This window comes from Phaethon aethereus, assembly GCF_964289735.1.
Source record: "Phaethon aethereus genome assembly, chromosome: 1".
Classification (NCBI taxonomy): domain Eukaryota; kingdom Metazoa; phylum Chordata; class Aves; order Phaethontiformes; family Phaethontidae; genus Phaethon; species Phaethon aethereus.
In genome coordinates this window covers 125,341,969-125,357,776 of record NC_138575.1, presented here as the reverse complement: position 1 = coordinate 125,357,776, position 15,808 = coordinate 125,341,969, and the positions used below count along the sequence as shown (strand labels likewise).

Sequence of the window (15,808 nt, the reverse complement as noted above, 5' to 3'; positions counted from 1 at the left end):
AGACCCAATCTGAAAGGGGAGGGTGGGAGTAAAGGGGATGATGCAGCTCTACAGCTGCTACTGTGACAAAGCAAACCTGTGTATACCCGTATGTGATGTCCAATGATCAACTTGGTTTAGACTACAAGCATCTTGGTGCAGGAACCATGTTTTCCCAGACAGCTAAAACTTTGTGAAATGACACTACAATATACACAGTCAGCTTGCAAAGTCAAGCACCCAGGAGCCTGTAAATGACAAAAAAAGCTAACCCACATAACCTTAATCCAGAACACGAGGGGATATAAGTTGTGGTATCACTGTCATCTTACAAGATAGGATACTATTTTTTTAATATCATCCTGCCTTGCTCAGTGCACAAAACAGGCTGGGCTCATTGAAAAAGCAATGATTCAATATCTTTGTTGTTCAGTGATCCAGGCTTTGCCTCCTGTATGCTCTTCTAATCCTGTTCTGAAGGCAGAAGAAGCCCATAAGGAAACAACTGTTTTGATCATGCACTTTGCTACAGTATCCAGGTAATCTCACAAACATTACTTGCATTTCTTTTACAAAAGCTGTTATGCAGTGCTGGTTTTGTGATGCACAATACAGAGTAAAGAATAAGTGAGTATTAATTTGAAATGCTCATAACTTGCCTGGCTGCTGAATTTTAGAGTACTTTACACATTTGGCATGGTTTTCATATTTGAAGTACAGTTTTCACCTGACAATAGTGGGAGCTGTAGCTCCTCTTCATTTATGCAAATCATCTCACAGACAAAGAATAGACTATTATTGCCAGCTATGAAAAGGTGGGTTTAAGTGACTTGTCCATTGTCACACACTATCATGTGGCAGATGCAGGGGTATAACTTTACTCTCTTAAATGCTGTTCAATTGTTGTACACACACACTTCCATTTCACTACCTGCCACTCCCCAACTCATTCACCGATTCTCCTAGACACGGAGAAAATATTGGTACAGAAATATTGCTCAGGCAGATTTTAAAAGTATTTCTGTAGTTAGTTGGAATTTCTAAATACATAGCAGAATAGCTCTGGTCAGATAGCTGTATGGCCAGTAATTTCTGGCACGTCCAGCACATAAATACAGTCCTACCACGTGGATATGACACAGTTGCTCTGTTCCAGCAAAGCAGATAAAATAACTCCCTAGCACTGCTGTATTTCCTGTGAACATATACACACTGCTTTCTGTGGAATTCAAGAGAGAAGAGAGTCTTACTTATAGGATGTCCTCCACAATGAAATGGAGGTCTTAACCTCCTATACCAGATGACAATTCACCCTCAAAACCCAGTTGTCTCTGCCTCAGCTTGCAGAGAGTCTCATCAACACCCCTAAGCCTAATACTGTAGAAAGACCCCAACAAATACTTGCAACTTGATTGTTTACTTTAACATACACTGAACAGCATGCACTCAGCTGCCTGCTTCTGTTACAAGTAAGAACAGCTGAAGTGAGATGAGCATGGCTGGGGCAGCAAGTGTCTATGTTACTGTAACTGTTCTCAACAACAAACCTTCAGGGAAGTGGGCAGGGATTTTCCAGACAAACACTTCATCTTGACCGCTCTCCTTCACCCGCTTAATAAACCCTCACCAGCTTAATGGACCTAATCAGGACCTTGAGGGTAGCTTCTGCCACAAATATCCAAACCACAGACTATATGGAGGTGCCCGGCTCCTTTGCTTGTCTTTCAGGGGTGATGTGCTGAGGCAGGCAACAGGCACAAAAACACACATTTAAAAATAATTTTTCTATTATTTCAAACCCCACTGAAGAACATAAAAGCTGCCAGCCTTCACGCCCCACCCCACTCAAAAGGCCCCTTCACTAGAGCTACTAGTCCCCCTTAATGTGGATGCTTGTCCTCCCCTCTATGCCCCCTCAGGTACACTACCAGAGGGGCACAGGGGAGCAACAGGGACACATAGTGCTGCCGCAGCCGCGACAAGACAGGGCCAGGGCCAGGGCCAGAGCCTGGGCCTATACTCACGACCAGGGCCTCACAGGCCGAGGACCCCGCGCTAACCAGGTGCGAAAAGGGTGGAGCTGACCCCCTTGCTCTCTGAATGGTGCATTTTACTGTCAGTCAGAGCTCCCTCCTCCCGCGCCGAGGCTGCCCGATCCAACTGTCGAACCTCATCGCAGCCATAGCAATGAGCGGTGGGAGGGGACAAAGCCCCGATTCCTCCCACTCCGATTGGCCAAATCAGCCGTCAACTGACTCCGGCGAGACTCCACCTCCTCACCACTCCCCTCTGAATATAGGGTGCAGGAAGGAAAATGGTGCAGAGACCTTTCACGATCTGATTGGCCAAGAGGAAAGGCCACTCAAGTTAAGACTCCGCCCCCGGGACAGTCTCAGCTGACCGGTCAGCCCCGTGACAGGGTGGGGGTGGGTTTCACTGGTGAATGGTCAGTTCCTTCAGTCACTCCCGTAGAGTCCCGCCCAGCGGCCCTCAGTCTCACCTGCAGATTGGCTGCGGCGGTTGTCCGTCAGCGCTCCCTAGTGGGCGGGGCGCTTGGGATTCTGTGTCCGACGGTGCGGCCCGGCATCTTCCCAGCGGCGTCTCGCAGTGCGGCGGCCGGTATCGCGGTGGATATGTGGCGGCGCGGCGGCGCTCCCTGGGCCCTGGGGGTGGCGGTGCTGGTGACATCGGCTTGTCTCGCCGGTGAGCGAGCGGGGTTGAGCCAGCGTGGGGGAGCGCTGGCCTGGCCGGGTGCCGCGGGTGGGCTGCGTAGTCGCCGCGGAGGGACGTTGCGGGGGAAGAGGCGGCCGCGCACCTCAGCGAGCCCGACCGTAACGGTGGGACAGGGGCGCGCCAGCGATTGGGGACGGGGATGGGAGCGCTCGAGCGGAGGGGTGGGGGAGGAGGGAGGTGCGCGAGCCTGGCGGGGCGGGGCAGGGCGGGATGGGGGTGACCGAGGAGCGTGGGGAGCGCGCGATCCCGAGCGGGCGCTGGGGCGCCTGGTGGGCACCCTCGGAGGGCGAGCCCGGCCCCCCCAGATCGCCCCGCGGCTTCTCCCACCGGTGGGCAGAGGTGGGGGTGTGTGTGGGTGTGTGCGTGTCTACGTGTGTGCCCACCGGCTTCAGGACTGAGTCTTGGGAGCGGAAGACTGCCCCTTGAGTAGCGGCTGCCGTTCCCTGCCCCCCTTCTCCCCACCTCCTCTAGGGACGGTGCTAGGAGACCTCCCTCTCCCTTCCTAGCAAAGGGCCCTGTGAGGCCGAGATAACACGTCGTTTTGTTACCTTGTTCGCTGCTTTTGTGATGGCTGGAGGCTTTCCGTCGTTCGTTGTGCATCAGGCTTGTGATCTGCACTTGAGGCTTCCAGGGCCCATAAATAGTTTTCACTCAGTATACGTTAGTTCTTCAGGTTGACAAAGGCTTTGAGAGCCGAAGTTCTCCTGAGGTACAACTTTGGTAAGGTAGAAGTTTCATTAAGTTTTCTGTAGGTTGGGTGGATAACAGTATGTAGGATGAATTGCATCTCAGAATTTACTCTCTAGACTCCTCTGACCACGTGGCCCAGTGGGGTACCGTGGTCAAACAATTATAGTGTGTCTGGGGAAAAGGCTTGTGTTCCGAAGTTCAAACTCAGTTTTACTCATTGAGACCTTGAACAAGCCTAGCAAGGCAAATTTGGCTAAAAAGGGTAAGTTTTATCCACCTAAGCAACCTTGTCCCAAGTAAGCCCACTTGTCCTAAATAATGTGTGACAGTCTTGTCATAGCCTTGTGGAAAATTAAAGCAACATGTGAAATCCTACAGACTGAGCAAAAATATTTGTAGCAATTTTGTAAATTGCTTCCTAAGCAAACTGGTCTGGAAACATTCCTGTTCTTCCAAATATGGGTTGATAAAAGCATTAAAATTAATAGCAGGCCATCCAATGAACACATATTAATTTAAAACAAAAAATGTTTCAATCTGCTCCGTATACATCTGTTCGTTTGGCCTGGTTCTGTCCTTTTGCCACCCTTCCCTGACCTCCATCGCAGTACTTTGTTCCTTTAGTATGTCTATTGTAGTATAGCTCAGATTTACTGTCAACATTTGTATGCATGATCATGATACAGGCTTTAAAACAGCATCTTCAAGGTCAGATTGGTTAAATGAATGTTAGGGAAGATTCCACCTGCACAACACATCAGTTTACTATTGCATTATTTTTGGAAGTAGCCTTTAGGTTTGCAGAAACCCTGGAAAACTATTTTATATGGCTGCTTGGATTGGTGACTAATTTTCAGTGATCATATGGGTAAATACTTATTTATTTTTATTTATTAGAAGGTTGTCTTATTCACATGATTTTGGAGTATGTAATCAGACTGATTATGTAACTAGAACTTAAACTTAGATGACCTGCAAATATTTATTGTTCTCCTATTTGATTTTTCTCCAGTCTTGTATCAGATTAGTTTTCTGGTAGAAACATACACAGATTGCTCATTGGGGGATATGTCTGAAGTTTTGCATTGTGCATGCTACTTGTATACCCGAGATATGTTTTAAAATTTATTTAGACAAATCTTTCTGTACACAGTATTGCAGTTACGCTTAAGTGACTTTTTAAGATAGCAAGCTAGACTGAAATAAGCCCATTTCTTATTTCATGGAGTCCTCTCTGACTTTATTACACAATAAATTACTGTCATCATAATACAGATTAGAAATAATGCTTTTAGTCAACTTTGCTATTCAAGGTAATGGAGAAAAGAGGGAAGGGGGGATCGCAAATAAGTGAAAACCTGACATCAGAAGTGTTGGAGCTTGTGGCTTCACACAGTCAGCTTAGGTCTAGTACTGCATCTGAGGAAGAAAAATGTCTCACAATGTCATGTGGTTGAGAAGGCAGAGCAGAGAGACTGGAGCTGTTCTGCAGGAGCCAGATTGTTCCTGGCAGTGTTCTGTTTAAGCCAGCACTGACTCTGCTGATCCTCCTGGCTCTAGTTTCAGTGGCTCGGGCTGTTGTCTGCATGAAAAGAGGTGTTATGCCAAGCAGTCTTGGAATCAAACAGAGCCGTGTTGGTGCATAGCTGCTTGTGAGCTAACAGGACTTCGGATTCGGCCTGGATCTACTAAGAGTTAGCTTTACCAGGTCTGAACTGTAACACTGCTCACAGCCTGCTAGTGAGTACCTAGAAGTGTACTGTGCTGTCACTTGAATAATTGTCCTGCTTTTTTTAACATGGATTTGTCTGTCCTTAGTCATCGCTCTATAGAAACCTTATTTTGTATGCCAGAGCATTGAAACGATCAGTTCTCATTACTTGTGTTACATAAATCGATAGGTATGAGAGGGAGGAATAAGGAATCTTATTAAGCTCTAATATGCTCTTTTTCTGTGATGTGAACATCTGACAGCTTTTTTGTTTGTTTGTTTTTAGGTGTATGCGGTGATGAATTTAGCATCTTGCGATCACCTCAGTCAGTTGTTTTTCGAGATGGAAGTTGGCCCATTCCTGGCGAGCGGATCCCAGATGTAGCTGCATTATCTATGGGCTTTTCTGTTGAAGATGTATGTTTGAGGTCTTGATTTTGAAATGCCTCTGAAACTACAGACCTGCTCACTTAACATGCAAATCTTCCTGTCATGTGCTGGAATATAGACATATCATCCTGTTTGTCTTGAGGAATGCATGACTTGGCAAAGTGGTTTCCAAGCATAGAGCTCTATCAGTCATATGAGCAACAAAAGGCTGTACTAGCTGGCTAATTTGAATCATCAGCTACAGAAGGAAGCAAGCCTGTGAAGTCTTTACTGCGATGTTCTTCAGTTCCTCTGAGACCCTACTACATGCTGTATCCCCCCCATCTTTAGTTACGTACTGAGAATCTGTGGAAACCACTGTCATTTCTTGCCTATGAGCTATACCTGTAGGGCTCTGCTCTTGGGTACTCTGAAGATTGTGAGAAATGGCTTGGTTAGGCAGGCATTTTGTCAGGTCAGCAAGCTTGTCTGCTGAGCATAGGTAATAAGAACAAATAAACCAAATAGTTAGGAAGTAATTGAAATACTTGAAAACCTAATGTGGGGTAGCATTTCCCAAACTAGGTCTGAACATAGCTTTAGTGATGTTTAAAGTGGGGCATATGAGTAGGAGTCCTGGTGTTGATTCCATCTTGCCTACCAAATTTTTTGCTGGGCTTCACCAGGGTTGAGTGGCTGTTGAAGCAGTACGGGAAAGCTTAATAGCCAGGCATCTGTAGTAGTGTCTGCATGCAGCCGGATGGTCAAAGCTATAAGCTGGGATATTCTCACAATGCTGGTGAGGGAGGCTAGCTCCCATTTCTTCCACACTGCAGCTAAGCGAGAGGTCTGATAAGTCTGGTTTGAATGCAGGTCTGTTTAGCCTGTGTTTTGGAATTTGTCTGAAAATATCTTGCTGTCAGTTAATTATGCTTTTTTGTCATTAAACTAATAACAGAAATTCTTACAAGTAGTATTCCTAAGAAGTATATTTTGATTATTTTTATCAAGAAAAAACAATACATCAGATGGTATTGTGTGCATTGCATGTAAAGACACCCAACAAAAACAGTGGGTGTTGGCCCATTTTGAACACTTGGCTTTTGGCATACTGGTCATCTGGAGGTATAGCAGGTTGTCATGGAAAAAAACTGTTTTCAGTACTCCTTCTGTGCCTTTGCCAAAGTTTGGAATTAATTTGCTGTGATGGATCCATAGCATCCTTTAGAAATAATTCTTTATTAGTATTATTTAAAATCCTAGAAGCAGGCAGGGAAGGAAGTACTTAAATTACTCTATTCAGTTAAGCCCTGAAACTAGAAGTCGTCAGCATTGTCACTAAGGCAGGGATCACTGTGTAGGCAGCTTCCAACCCTAGTATGGAGAATCCTGCAGGGCCCAAACACTCATTTTGCAGTTTAAATCAAGGCTGTAGTCTAGGAGCATAAACTGACAGTGCAGTAAGTGCACTGTAGAGAATTTAGAATTCTTACTGCATTGCACTGGGGATTCTCAAAAATAGTCATTCAGTGTACCTCCCTTGTTAAGGCAAGATAAAACCGAACCCCTTTTTTACCCTGATGATACTTTACAAGGTTTTTCTTTTGTTTCTTCGAGGTGATACAGATCATAATGTCAATGACATTTAATTCTAAAATCAAAATAAATTGTTTTCATAAAACTTAAACAAGCGGTTACATGTTACACAAATGGAGAAATCTGTCTGAATTCATTCCAAATAGATGAATTCGTATTTTGTGCCTGAATAAACCAGCCAAGTGCCCTTCACTGTGCTCTTACTGATACATAACTGTAGTAGGCTGCTAAGGAATCTTTATGTTTCTATGCAAATTTGTAAGTTTTAGTTTAGAAGGCTGTTGGTATGATTGACACTCCTCTCCCTTTCCCCACCCTGTTTCTTTCTGGTACTGAAAATATCAAGACATTAGTGTTTTAATGTGCCTAAAGCTGTTTCTGCAGTGTTTTGCAAAAGGGTTTGCGCTTGTTTTCTGGTTTTGGTTTGTTGGTTTTTTCCCCTTACATTCAGCCTTCACTTATTAAATACAGGCTATGCTATTTCTAATTTAATTATGGGAAATAACTCATGATATATCCAGTATGTATAATGCTTTCTCAGTGTAAACTTTGCTATGAAGTTACTGGCAGCTTTTAACTAGCACTTTCTTCACGATTAGCTTGAGACAGCATTATTCAAGATGAAAGCATTCTAGCATTAACTTACTTCCCCATGAAATTTGCTATAGTCTGTCCTGCACAGAGATATTAACAAGATAGTAAGCTGTTTTGCTGTAATGGTGGGAGAGGGCTCCTCTCTTTCTCCCTGTGAAATAAAAGGGTTTTTTTACTCTTTTCTAATAGGACCTTTCCTGGCCTGGGCTTGCAGTGGGTGATCTGTTTCACAGACCACGAGCTACTGTGCTGGTAACAGTGAAGGGAGTAGACAAACTGGCGTTGCCTGTGAAAAGGATTTCTTACCCTATTGAGAATGTGAGTATCCACATTTGGAACTGTTGTGCGATTTCTGTGACTCTTGTGATCTAACGAGGAGTACATGACTCTCTGCTGTAGTCCTTGATGTTCACTTATTTCTTACTTTACTTGAAGTCCACGTAACCCCTAGAATGATGGATCAGGCTGTATAGATAAATAATCCAATCAGACTCCCATACAAGGTGAGGAGCCTTTAAGATCACCCAGGGCCTCCTGTGTTGAGTTCAGTAACTTGTTTGACCAAAGCATGTTCTCCTTGAAAGGCATCTAGTTTTAATGTTTCGACCAAGAGGCAGAGAATCTACTGTATCCTATGTTAACTTATTGATTCATAGTCAGAATTATTAACATTTTTCCTTCAGCTGAATATGTGTGATAGCATTTTATATAATGTTGATTCTTTGATGTACTGTAATGCCCCCTAAGCAGTTTTTGAGTTTTCCTCAAGTACTTGACTGTGAAATATAGCACTTTGAGACACCATTTGATTATACTGTATCAGAAAGAAAACAACAAACAACATTGCATTCACCTGTCACTGTCTGTCTTTGCTGAGGCCCTTTTCTCACACTTGTCACAGCATCACAGAATCATTTAGGTTGGAAGGGACCTCTTGAAATTGTCTAGTCCAACCTCCTGATCAAGCAGGGTCAGCTAGAGCAGGCTGTCCAGGGCTGTGTCCACTTTGGTTTTGAGTATCTCCACAGATGGAGACTCCACAACCTCTCTGGGCAACCTGTGCCAGTATTTGACCACTCTTACAGTAAAAAACTCTTTCTTGTGTTCAGATAGAATTGCCTGTTTTTAAATTTATGCCCATTGCCTCCTGTCATATGATTTTGTCCACACACATCTTAACAGAGGCACAGTAACTTACAAAACATTGGTAACTGTACAGTGTCTACTCACTTATCCTTTATAAATACATTGTCTGCTTTAATCCATTTTGCTGCAGTAGTGGACCAGTTCTTCCTGTTGAGCTGTTGTTTGTCCAGCATGAACCCACAAACCCTTTTCAAATAAATTGTTTTTCAGGTTATTTCTAGTTAGTTAATTCTGCTTCTGCCCATCTTGGAAAACTTGGTTTTGCACCAGTTTACTATGCATTTTGGCTCTGTGAGTGCTATGCTCCTGTTAAGAATTATTATTTCTCATTTTAATTTTTCAGTCTAACCCTGGAATTATCAGTGGCAATATTGAATAGTGTTTTGTTTCATATTGACACCCTATTGCACACTCCAAGGAGAGGTGATGGTTTCCCTGTTAAATTATTTTTACAGCTATCAGGCAGTCTTTTAATCTCTTTTAAAATACCAGCATTTAATTGGAATGTTATATGGCTTTACATTGAACTCAGGTCAAATTCAGCTTAACACAAATCTGCTTTCACATCAGCTTTCAAGCACAGCTCACTAGTTTGGGCACAGTTACATGTAGGCATTGCTGAAATGGTATCTGGACCAAAAACTGATCTAGGAATGTCTGCACTTGACTCTGTAGGTATTGCTAACTTGTGGAAACCTTAAATATGCTTGAAGAAGTCTTTGGTCATACTTGTACTTGTACACATCAGAACTTTATCAAAGTTACATAATGCATATTTTATTTATTTCTCATTAATAGGAATTAACATTCCAAAGGTTTAATTGTTTCTGTTAACTGCTGCCATGGCTTCAAATGAACTTCCCCAAGTGTATGCTGGCGAAGTACTGGTTCTCCAAGAATAGTTTCAAATAATCATCACTGAGTTCATCTTTAGGACCACTAGGTACAAATTATCCTAGCTTACAGACTTGCTAAAATTTTTTAGAAAAAATATTCTTACGCACTTTGACTAGTGAATGGAAATGTGCCATTCTTCTTTTTAGATGAAACCCAGAAGTAAGTGTTTAGGAAAACTAATGATTTTATTAGCTTGCAAGTAATGGCATTATAATGTGCTAGGATTTCTTTTATTCTTAGTAATTTTTTATATGTCTCTCTTTGGTGTTTCAGCTGTTGGTCTTTCTACTGGTATATTTTCGTTCATTATTTTTGTGTGGTTCATGACTTTGTTTGCACTAAGATTGGTTTCTCCTTTTGTATGACTTCTATATTTGTTGGTCTTGCTTTACCGATAAACAAAGCTGTACTCTTAGCTTAAATAAGTCTCTTAATTACACAGTCATGGCCCCTTGGAGTTCTTAAAAACATATTGTGACTGCCATATACACAAATAAATAGTCTTCATAGATACACAGTTGACATTTTGTTTTGCATGTTGGCTCCTATCATTTGTTATTATCACTTTGGAAATATTAAAATACTCTTTGCTCAAAAAGAGGTTGTCCTGTTTTTACAGACTTCTGTAGTTAAGCAAATGATGTCCTTTTATATTGTTTGGCCCTGTTTTACCCAAAAAACCTAACTAGACTTTGTCTTCCAGGCTGTTCCTTTCAGTCTTGACAGTGTTGCGAATGCTATTCATACTTTGTTCTCTGAGGAAACTCCTGTGGTCTTGCAGCTGGCCCCCAGTGAGGAGGTAAGGATTATTTCAGTTCTGATTCCAGATGTTCTGAATAGTAAACCTCTTTCCACTTGTGTGGCTGGAGCAAAACCAATTGTTTATAGGAAATATTTTGCACTGGAGAGAGATTGCAAGTATGGTTGATAATTAATGTGTAACTGGAAAAACTGAAAATTAACCTCTGTTATAAAACAATGGCTTTTCCTGCAGAGAGTGTACATGGTGGGCAAGGCAAACTCCGTGTTTGAAGATCTTTCTGTCACACTGCGCCAACTGCGAAACCGTTTATTCCAGGACAACTCCATTCTCAGCTCCCTTCCTCTCAACTCCCTCAGCAGAAACAATGAGGTGAAAAACTTTAATCAGTGGGAACCTTTATGATTTTTTTTTCCTAATATTCTTAGTTAGCTTGTGCTTTTCCTATTTTTTTTTTAGTTGCTTAGAGGAGACCCCACTAATTTTTTAAACTGAATTCTGAGAACTGAGTTTTAAGTTTTGTTGTAAGTAACTTTATTGAAAAAGTAATTTCCTTCTAGCATGTTCTGATGCTGTAACAGGCATAAGCTGTTCTAAAATACTGAGACTTGTAACAAAATGAGACTTCCCTAACTTTGGTTTCATCAAGGGAAATACCTGTCTCTTTCTTTCTGCCTCTTCCCCCAGGTTGACTTGCTTTTTCTGTCAGAACTACAAGTCCTACATGATATTGCAAGCCTGGTAAGGTTCTTTTGAACACTTTCCCCACCTTATGTCACAAAGTTCAGCAATCTCATTGAAAGGTAGAGAAGCCGTTAGCTAGGATACTTAGCAACGGTATATATTAAAATGTCTCATCAGTTGGTTGCATCAGTTTAATGCATTCTCAAGCTATTTATGTCACCTCTGACACTGGCGGAAGAAAATGAGAACCTTAATCACCTATAGTTTCTTTTGTAAGAAAAGATACACCGTGAGAACACCCGCGGATTCTGAGCTGCTATTTCTCCATACCCAAAGACATAGGAAGAGTACTCAATGAAGAATTTGCCGGGACTTACTTTGTTGTCTTGCTTGAGAAGTATAATTGTAGTTAAGAACATGTTCTTTGTCCTGTCCACCATTTTACTTCAAAATACCAGCATAACATTTTACCTGAAAAGATTGGAGTGACTTTTATAGCATGAATAATGGCGGTGATAGAAATGTTCCAGTGGAGGAGTAGGCTTTTAATTCTGATCTTTTTAGTAAGAAACTACTGTCTTGTTGCTGGGTTTTAGGGTTTGTTTTGGGATTTGTGGTGTTGGGTTTTTTTTGTCCTTTAAGCTGCAGCCCTCAGCTACTTAAAATGAAAGAAACAGTCATGAAAAACTCAGAAGTTCACATTAGGTGAAGGTCTGGTGGAGAAAAATGAGGCTCTTGAGAAAATGAAGTAAAACAACTTGTTTTTGTCTTGCAGACTAGAAATGCTGTAGTTAAAGTAGATGGGAAGATAGGAACAGGTTAAATTCCTTGCTTTCAGAGGCTGTTCTCTTGTGCAGACAAATGTCAGTGCTGCAGCTTCACACCTCTAGAAGTGCAAGAATATCACTTCTCTACTTTGAGATAATTTAGATTACATTGGTTGGATTTTATGACAATGGAATGATACCGCTTAAGTAAACTACTTTGGTACATGGGCAACAGCAAGGCAGAAGTTGCAACCTGCTCAGTTTTGCAAGGGCCAGCTTCAGCGAAGGGAATAGTAGTATCCAAGTATTGTAGTTATGTGTTTTTTTTCTCCAAGTTTTATTTTTACAGATTCTGATGTGAGTAAGTATAACGTCTCTTTTTAGTAGAGCTCTATGTTACATGTATATAACTTTGTGTCAGGAATAAATGCTGTATGACGATCATCTGCTTTCTTCTGTAGAATAAGAAAAAAACCAATTATGGACATCTTCTAGTTAAACTGGCAAGAAATTCCACTTCCTAATCAATATGGAATGAGACTTTGGAAAGTGAGGCTGGGTTAGTCCCAGCAAACTGATTTTTGTGAAATGTGTTTTTAAAGTAACCTGTGTATGAATTAATTTCTTTCTGCCCTCAATGGTGTGCCGAAGCTGTCTCGACACAAGCACTTAGCCAAAGATCACTCTCCAGACCTGTACTCTCTGGAACTGGCTGGTTTGGAAGAGGTTGGAAAACGATATGGGGAAGACTCTCAGCAGTTCAAGGATGCTTCTGAAATTCTTGTAGACTCTTTGCAAAAGGTATGCTTTGTACCTAATGAACAAAACTCACTAAGGGAATAGTTTTGTATGTTAACTACAAGGGAGTTAGAATTGTCATTGCTTGAATGATGCTTGTTTTTGTTGTTTGGTTTTTAAAATGCTTTTTTTTTTTTAAATTTTAAAATTTAAAAATGATTGTTCAGTTATAGGATCAAATGTTACAATTTATCACTCTGTGGAAAGCATTGACATGGTTCTACAATGTGTTAGATATTTTGGGTGAAGGAGTAGGAATACATTGAAACCATATATTGACATGAGTCGATATGTTTGTTTTTTCCTAAATAAATATTTTGCATTTAAAACCACCAGTACGTCTCACAAAAACTGGCTTTCAGAAATGTGGAAAAATCTTTATCCCAGGGTACAATGTTTAGTTTCCCCTTGTCCAAAAAGCTATATAAATGTAAATTTCCAAACCTCTAAAATAACTGCTGTTCATCTATCAGTGTGCTCAAGAAAGCAATTCTTTAGCGGGTCTTATGTAATCATTAGATAAAATCTTTATTAAGACTGGTCACTTTTGACAGTTTCAAGAGCATGATGGAAGAGTGTAAATGCGTAAATTTTACTAATCCAAACAACTGTTTTCTTTAAACATTACTCTTTGTCCTCTTTGCAGTTAAGCAAATATACTTAAATGCTAAATATATTAGTCTTTGGACCAGATTAAAATCTTCAGGTTCATAATTTCTTGGTGGAGGGCTGAGAACCTAAATATTTTGTTGAAAATGACAGACATAAAATCAGGAAACTATATGGTGATGGGCCTTTCGTAAAAGGAAAGAAAGAATGTGTTTCAGCCCAGAAAGCAGTCATAAGCTACAGTCTGCTGAGAAGTGGTTGAGAAGAGATTGTATATCAGGTGAAAGTTGGCACTTTCTTATTGGGATTCTAAAATAGTGTAAATTTTTACAACTTTCCATAAACTTCTTAATCCTGAAACTGACATCTTACGGTTTAGTACATCTAACAAAACTCTCCTTAATTCCTGGCTACAGTGTAGGTTTTAAATTAAATCACTTTTGCTTTTCTAGTTTGCAGATGAGATGTTTAATCTGTATAGTGGGAATGCAGTAGTAGAGGTGGTGGCTGTAAGGACATTTAATTCTCCCCTCACAAGGAAGACTCGCTCCATTCTCCAGACTTCACAGGTAGTAGATGCACGTTTTTCTATATCATTTATTAAAAGTGATGCAAACTGCATCACTTTTTCACTTGAGCATAACTGTTTTTTTAAGGACGAGAATAGTGACTGTGATTTAGGCACGGGTGCAAAGAGGTCAGCATACCTGTCTTGATCTTCACTTAATCATGTAGTAGTTTAGGTTGCAGAGGGCCTCTGCAGGTCATCTAGTCCAACCTACTGCTCCGAGCAGGATTACTTTAGGAGTTAGATCAGGCTGCTCAGGTCCTTGTCCAGCCAAGTTCTAGAGAAGTCCATGGCTGGAAGTTCCATGGCCTCTCTGTTCCAAAGCGTGAACTGCTTTCACTGTGAAAACCTTTTCCCTTATGTCTTGTTAGAATTTGCATTTCTGCCATTTTCTCCCCAGTACAGTAGTGCGTGCAAGTCCTGCCTCCCCGGTGGGGAAAAATTTGTTGTCCTTGACTTGCTGCCTGCACTGTACATGCAGCCCAGGATGCAGCTGCCCTTCGTCATTGCAGGGGCCCGCTGCTGACTCCTGTTCACCTTGTCCACCAGGACCTCCAGGTCCCTCTCTGCAGAGCTGCTGCCCAGCGGGTCGGTCCCAGCCTGTGCTGTCACGTGGGGTTATTCTGTCCCAGGTGCAGGGCTTTGCGTTCATCCTCACTGAATTTTATGAGGCTCCTGTCAGTCACATAATCCTGTCAGCCACTGGACTCCCTTAATGTCAGTCACATAATTACTTTTGCGTTTTGTGCCCTAGCATCAGAGTTGTCTGGACAAAAATGCATCTCTTCTATTCAGATTGCTCAGATTTTCGATGTAGTCAGAATGTGTTTTGTGTGCAAGCTAACTTTAAAGTAATACACTTAACTTTCTTTATTACAGAGCGAAACAGAAAATCCATATAACCTTGCCTATCCATATAACTACAACTACTCCGTAATTTTCAACATTATTCTGTGGATGATGATAGGTCTTGCTTTAGCTGTGATAGTAATCTCCTACAACCTCTGGAACATGGATCCTGGATATGACAGCATTATTTATAGGATGACAAATCAGAAGATAAGAATGGATTGAACTACTCTGTATTTCAGTGCAAGGCAATGATGAAGAGTAAGGTCTCCTTTAAACTGTGTGGAAAACAAGTATTCTGACATGGTTAATTGTGGAATTTTTTAAAAGGTGTATTTATTTCTAAGTATTTTTTCCCCTCTCAAGCCTATTTTAAACGTTAGTAGTAGCACCAGATGGGATTTAGAAATTGAAATCTGCCTGTTTAGGAAAAAAAAACCCCAAAACAATCCCCAAACTAATTGTTCTTAAAGTAACATCATTCCATATTTTTTTTCATCATGTAATATGAGTTTTTGAAATGCCCTGTACTGCCTGTGACTGTGTGCAAAACTGATAAATTGAAATTATGATAGCAACATGTTGTTTGAAACTTACATTGGGAGATTAGAAATTATAGCTAAATTGTTGTGTTGTATATTATGAACCCGTTGTAAATGTTTGATGTAAATATTTATAATGGCTATATTTAACTTCAGAGAGGACAGTAATTATTCTTTAGTAAAATACAAAATACAGAAATATTTCTACAAGACTATGATTCTAGTGGCACAAATGGCATTTTGATCTCATGTTGATGGCTCAGATGTAAGCTGTATACGGAAGGATCCTTTACATAGAACTTTAATGATTTGGAGGTAAATAACACTGGTGCGGCTGGTCTGTACAGTGGAGCGTCTATAAATATTGAAGTAGCACCAGTCTGATCATGGTCTAATGTCACGTACAGTTGAAAGTTCCTATTAATGATGCGTCATATTCCTTCCATTTGTGTTGATGGTATTATTAAAAAAAAAATCAAATCTTTTTGATGATGAGTGGACCAACACTTGATTTAA

The 15,808-nt window shown here is 41.2% G+C and overlaps 1 protein-coding gene across 1 annotated transcript; it reads left to right on the top strand.

Moving 5' to 3' along the window:
- Positions 1 to 2,422: 2,422 nt before the first annotated feature.
- On the top strand, positions 2,423 to 14,975 carry ATP6AP2 (ATPase H+ transporting accessory protein 2; the record flags this gene model as incomplete). Its single annotated transcript, XM_082007937.1, is given in 10 exon segments — positions 2,423 to 2,535; positions 2,537 to 2,682; positions 5,400 to 5,530; positions 7,862 to 7,990; positions 10,419 to 10,514; positions 10,710 to 10,847; positions 11,163 to 11,216; positions 12,578 to 12,727; positions 13,786 to 13,902; positions 14,781 to 14,975. Coding segments are annotated over 10 exon segments (1,269 nt in total).
- Between the last annotated feature and the right edge of the window lie 833 nt (positions 14,976 to 15,808).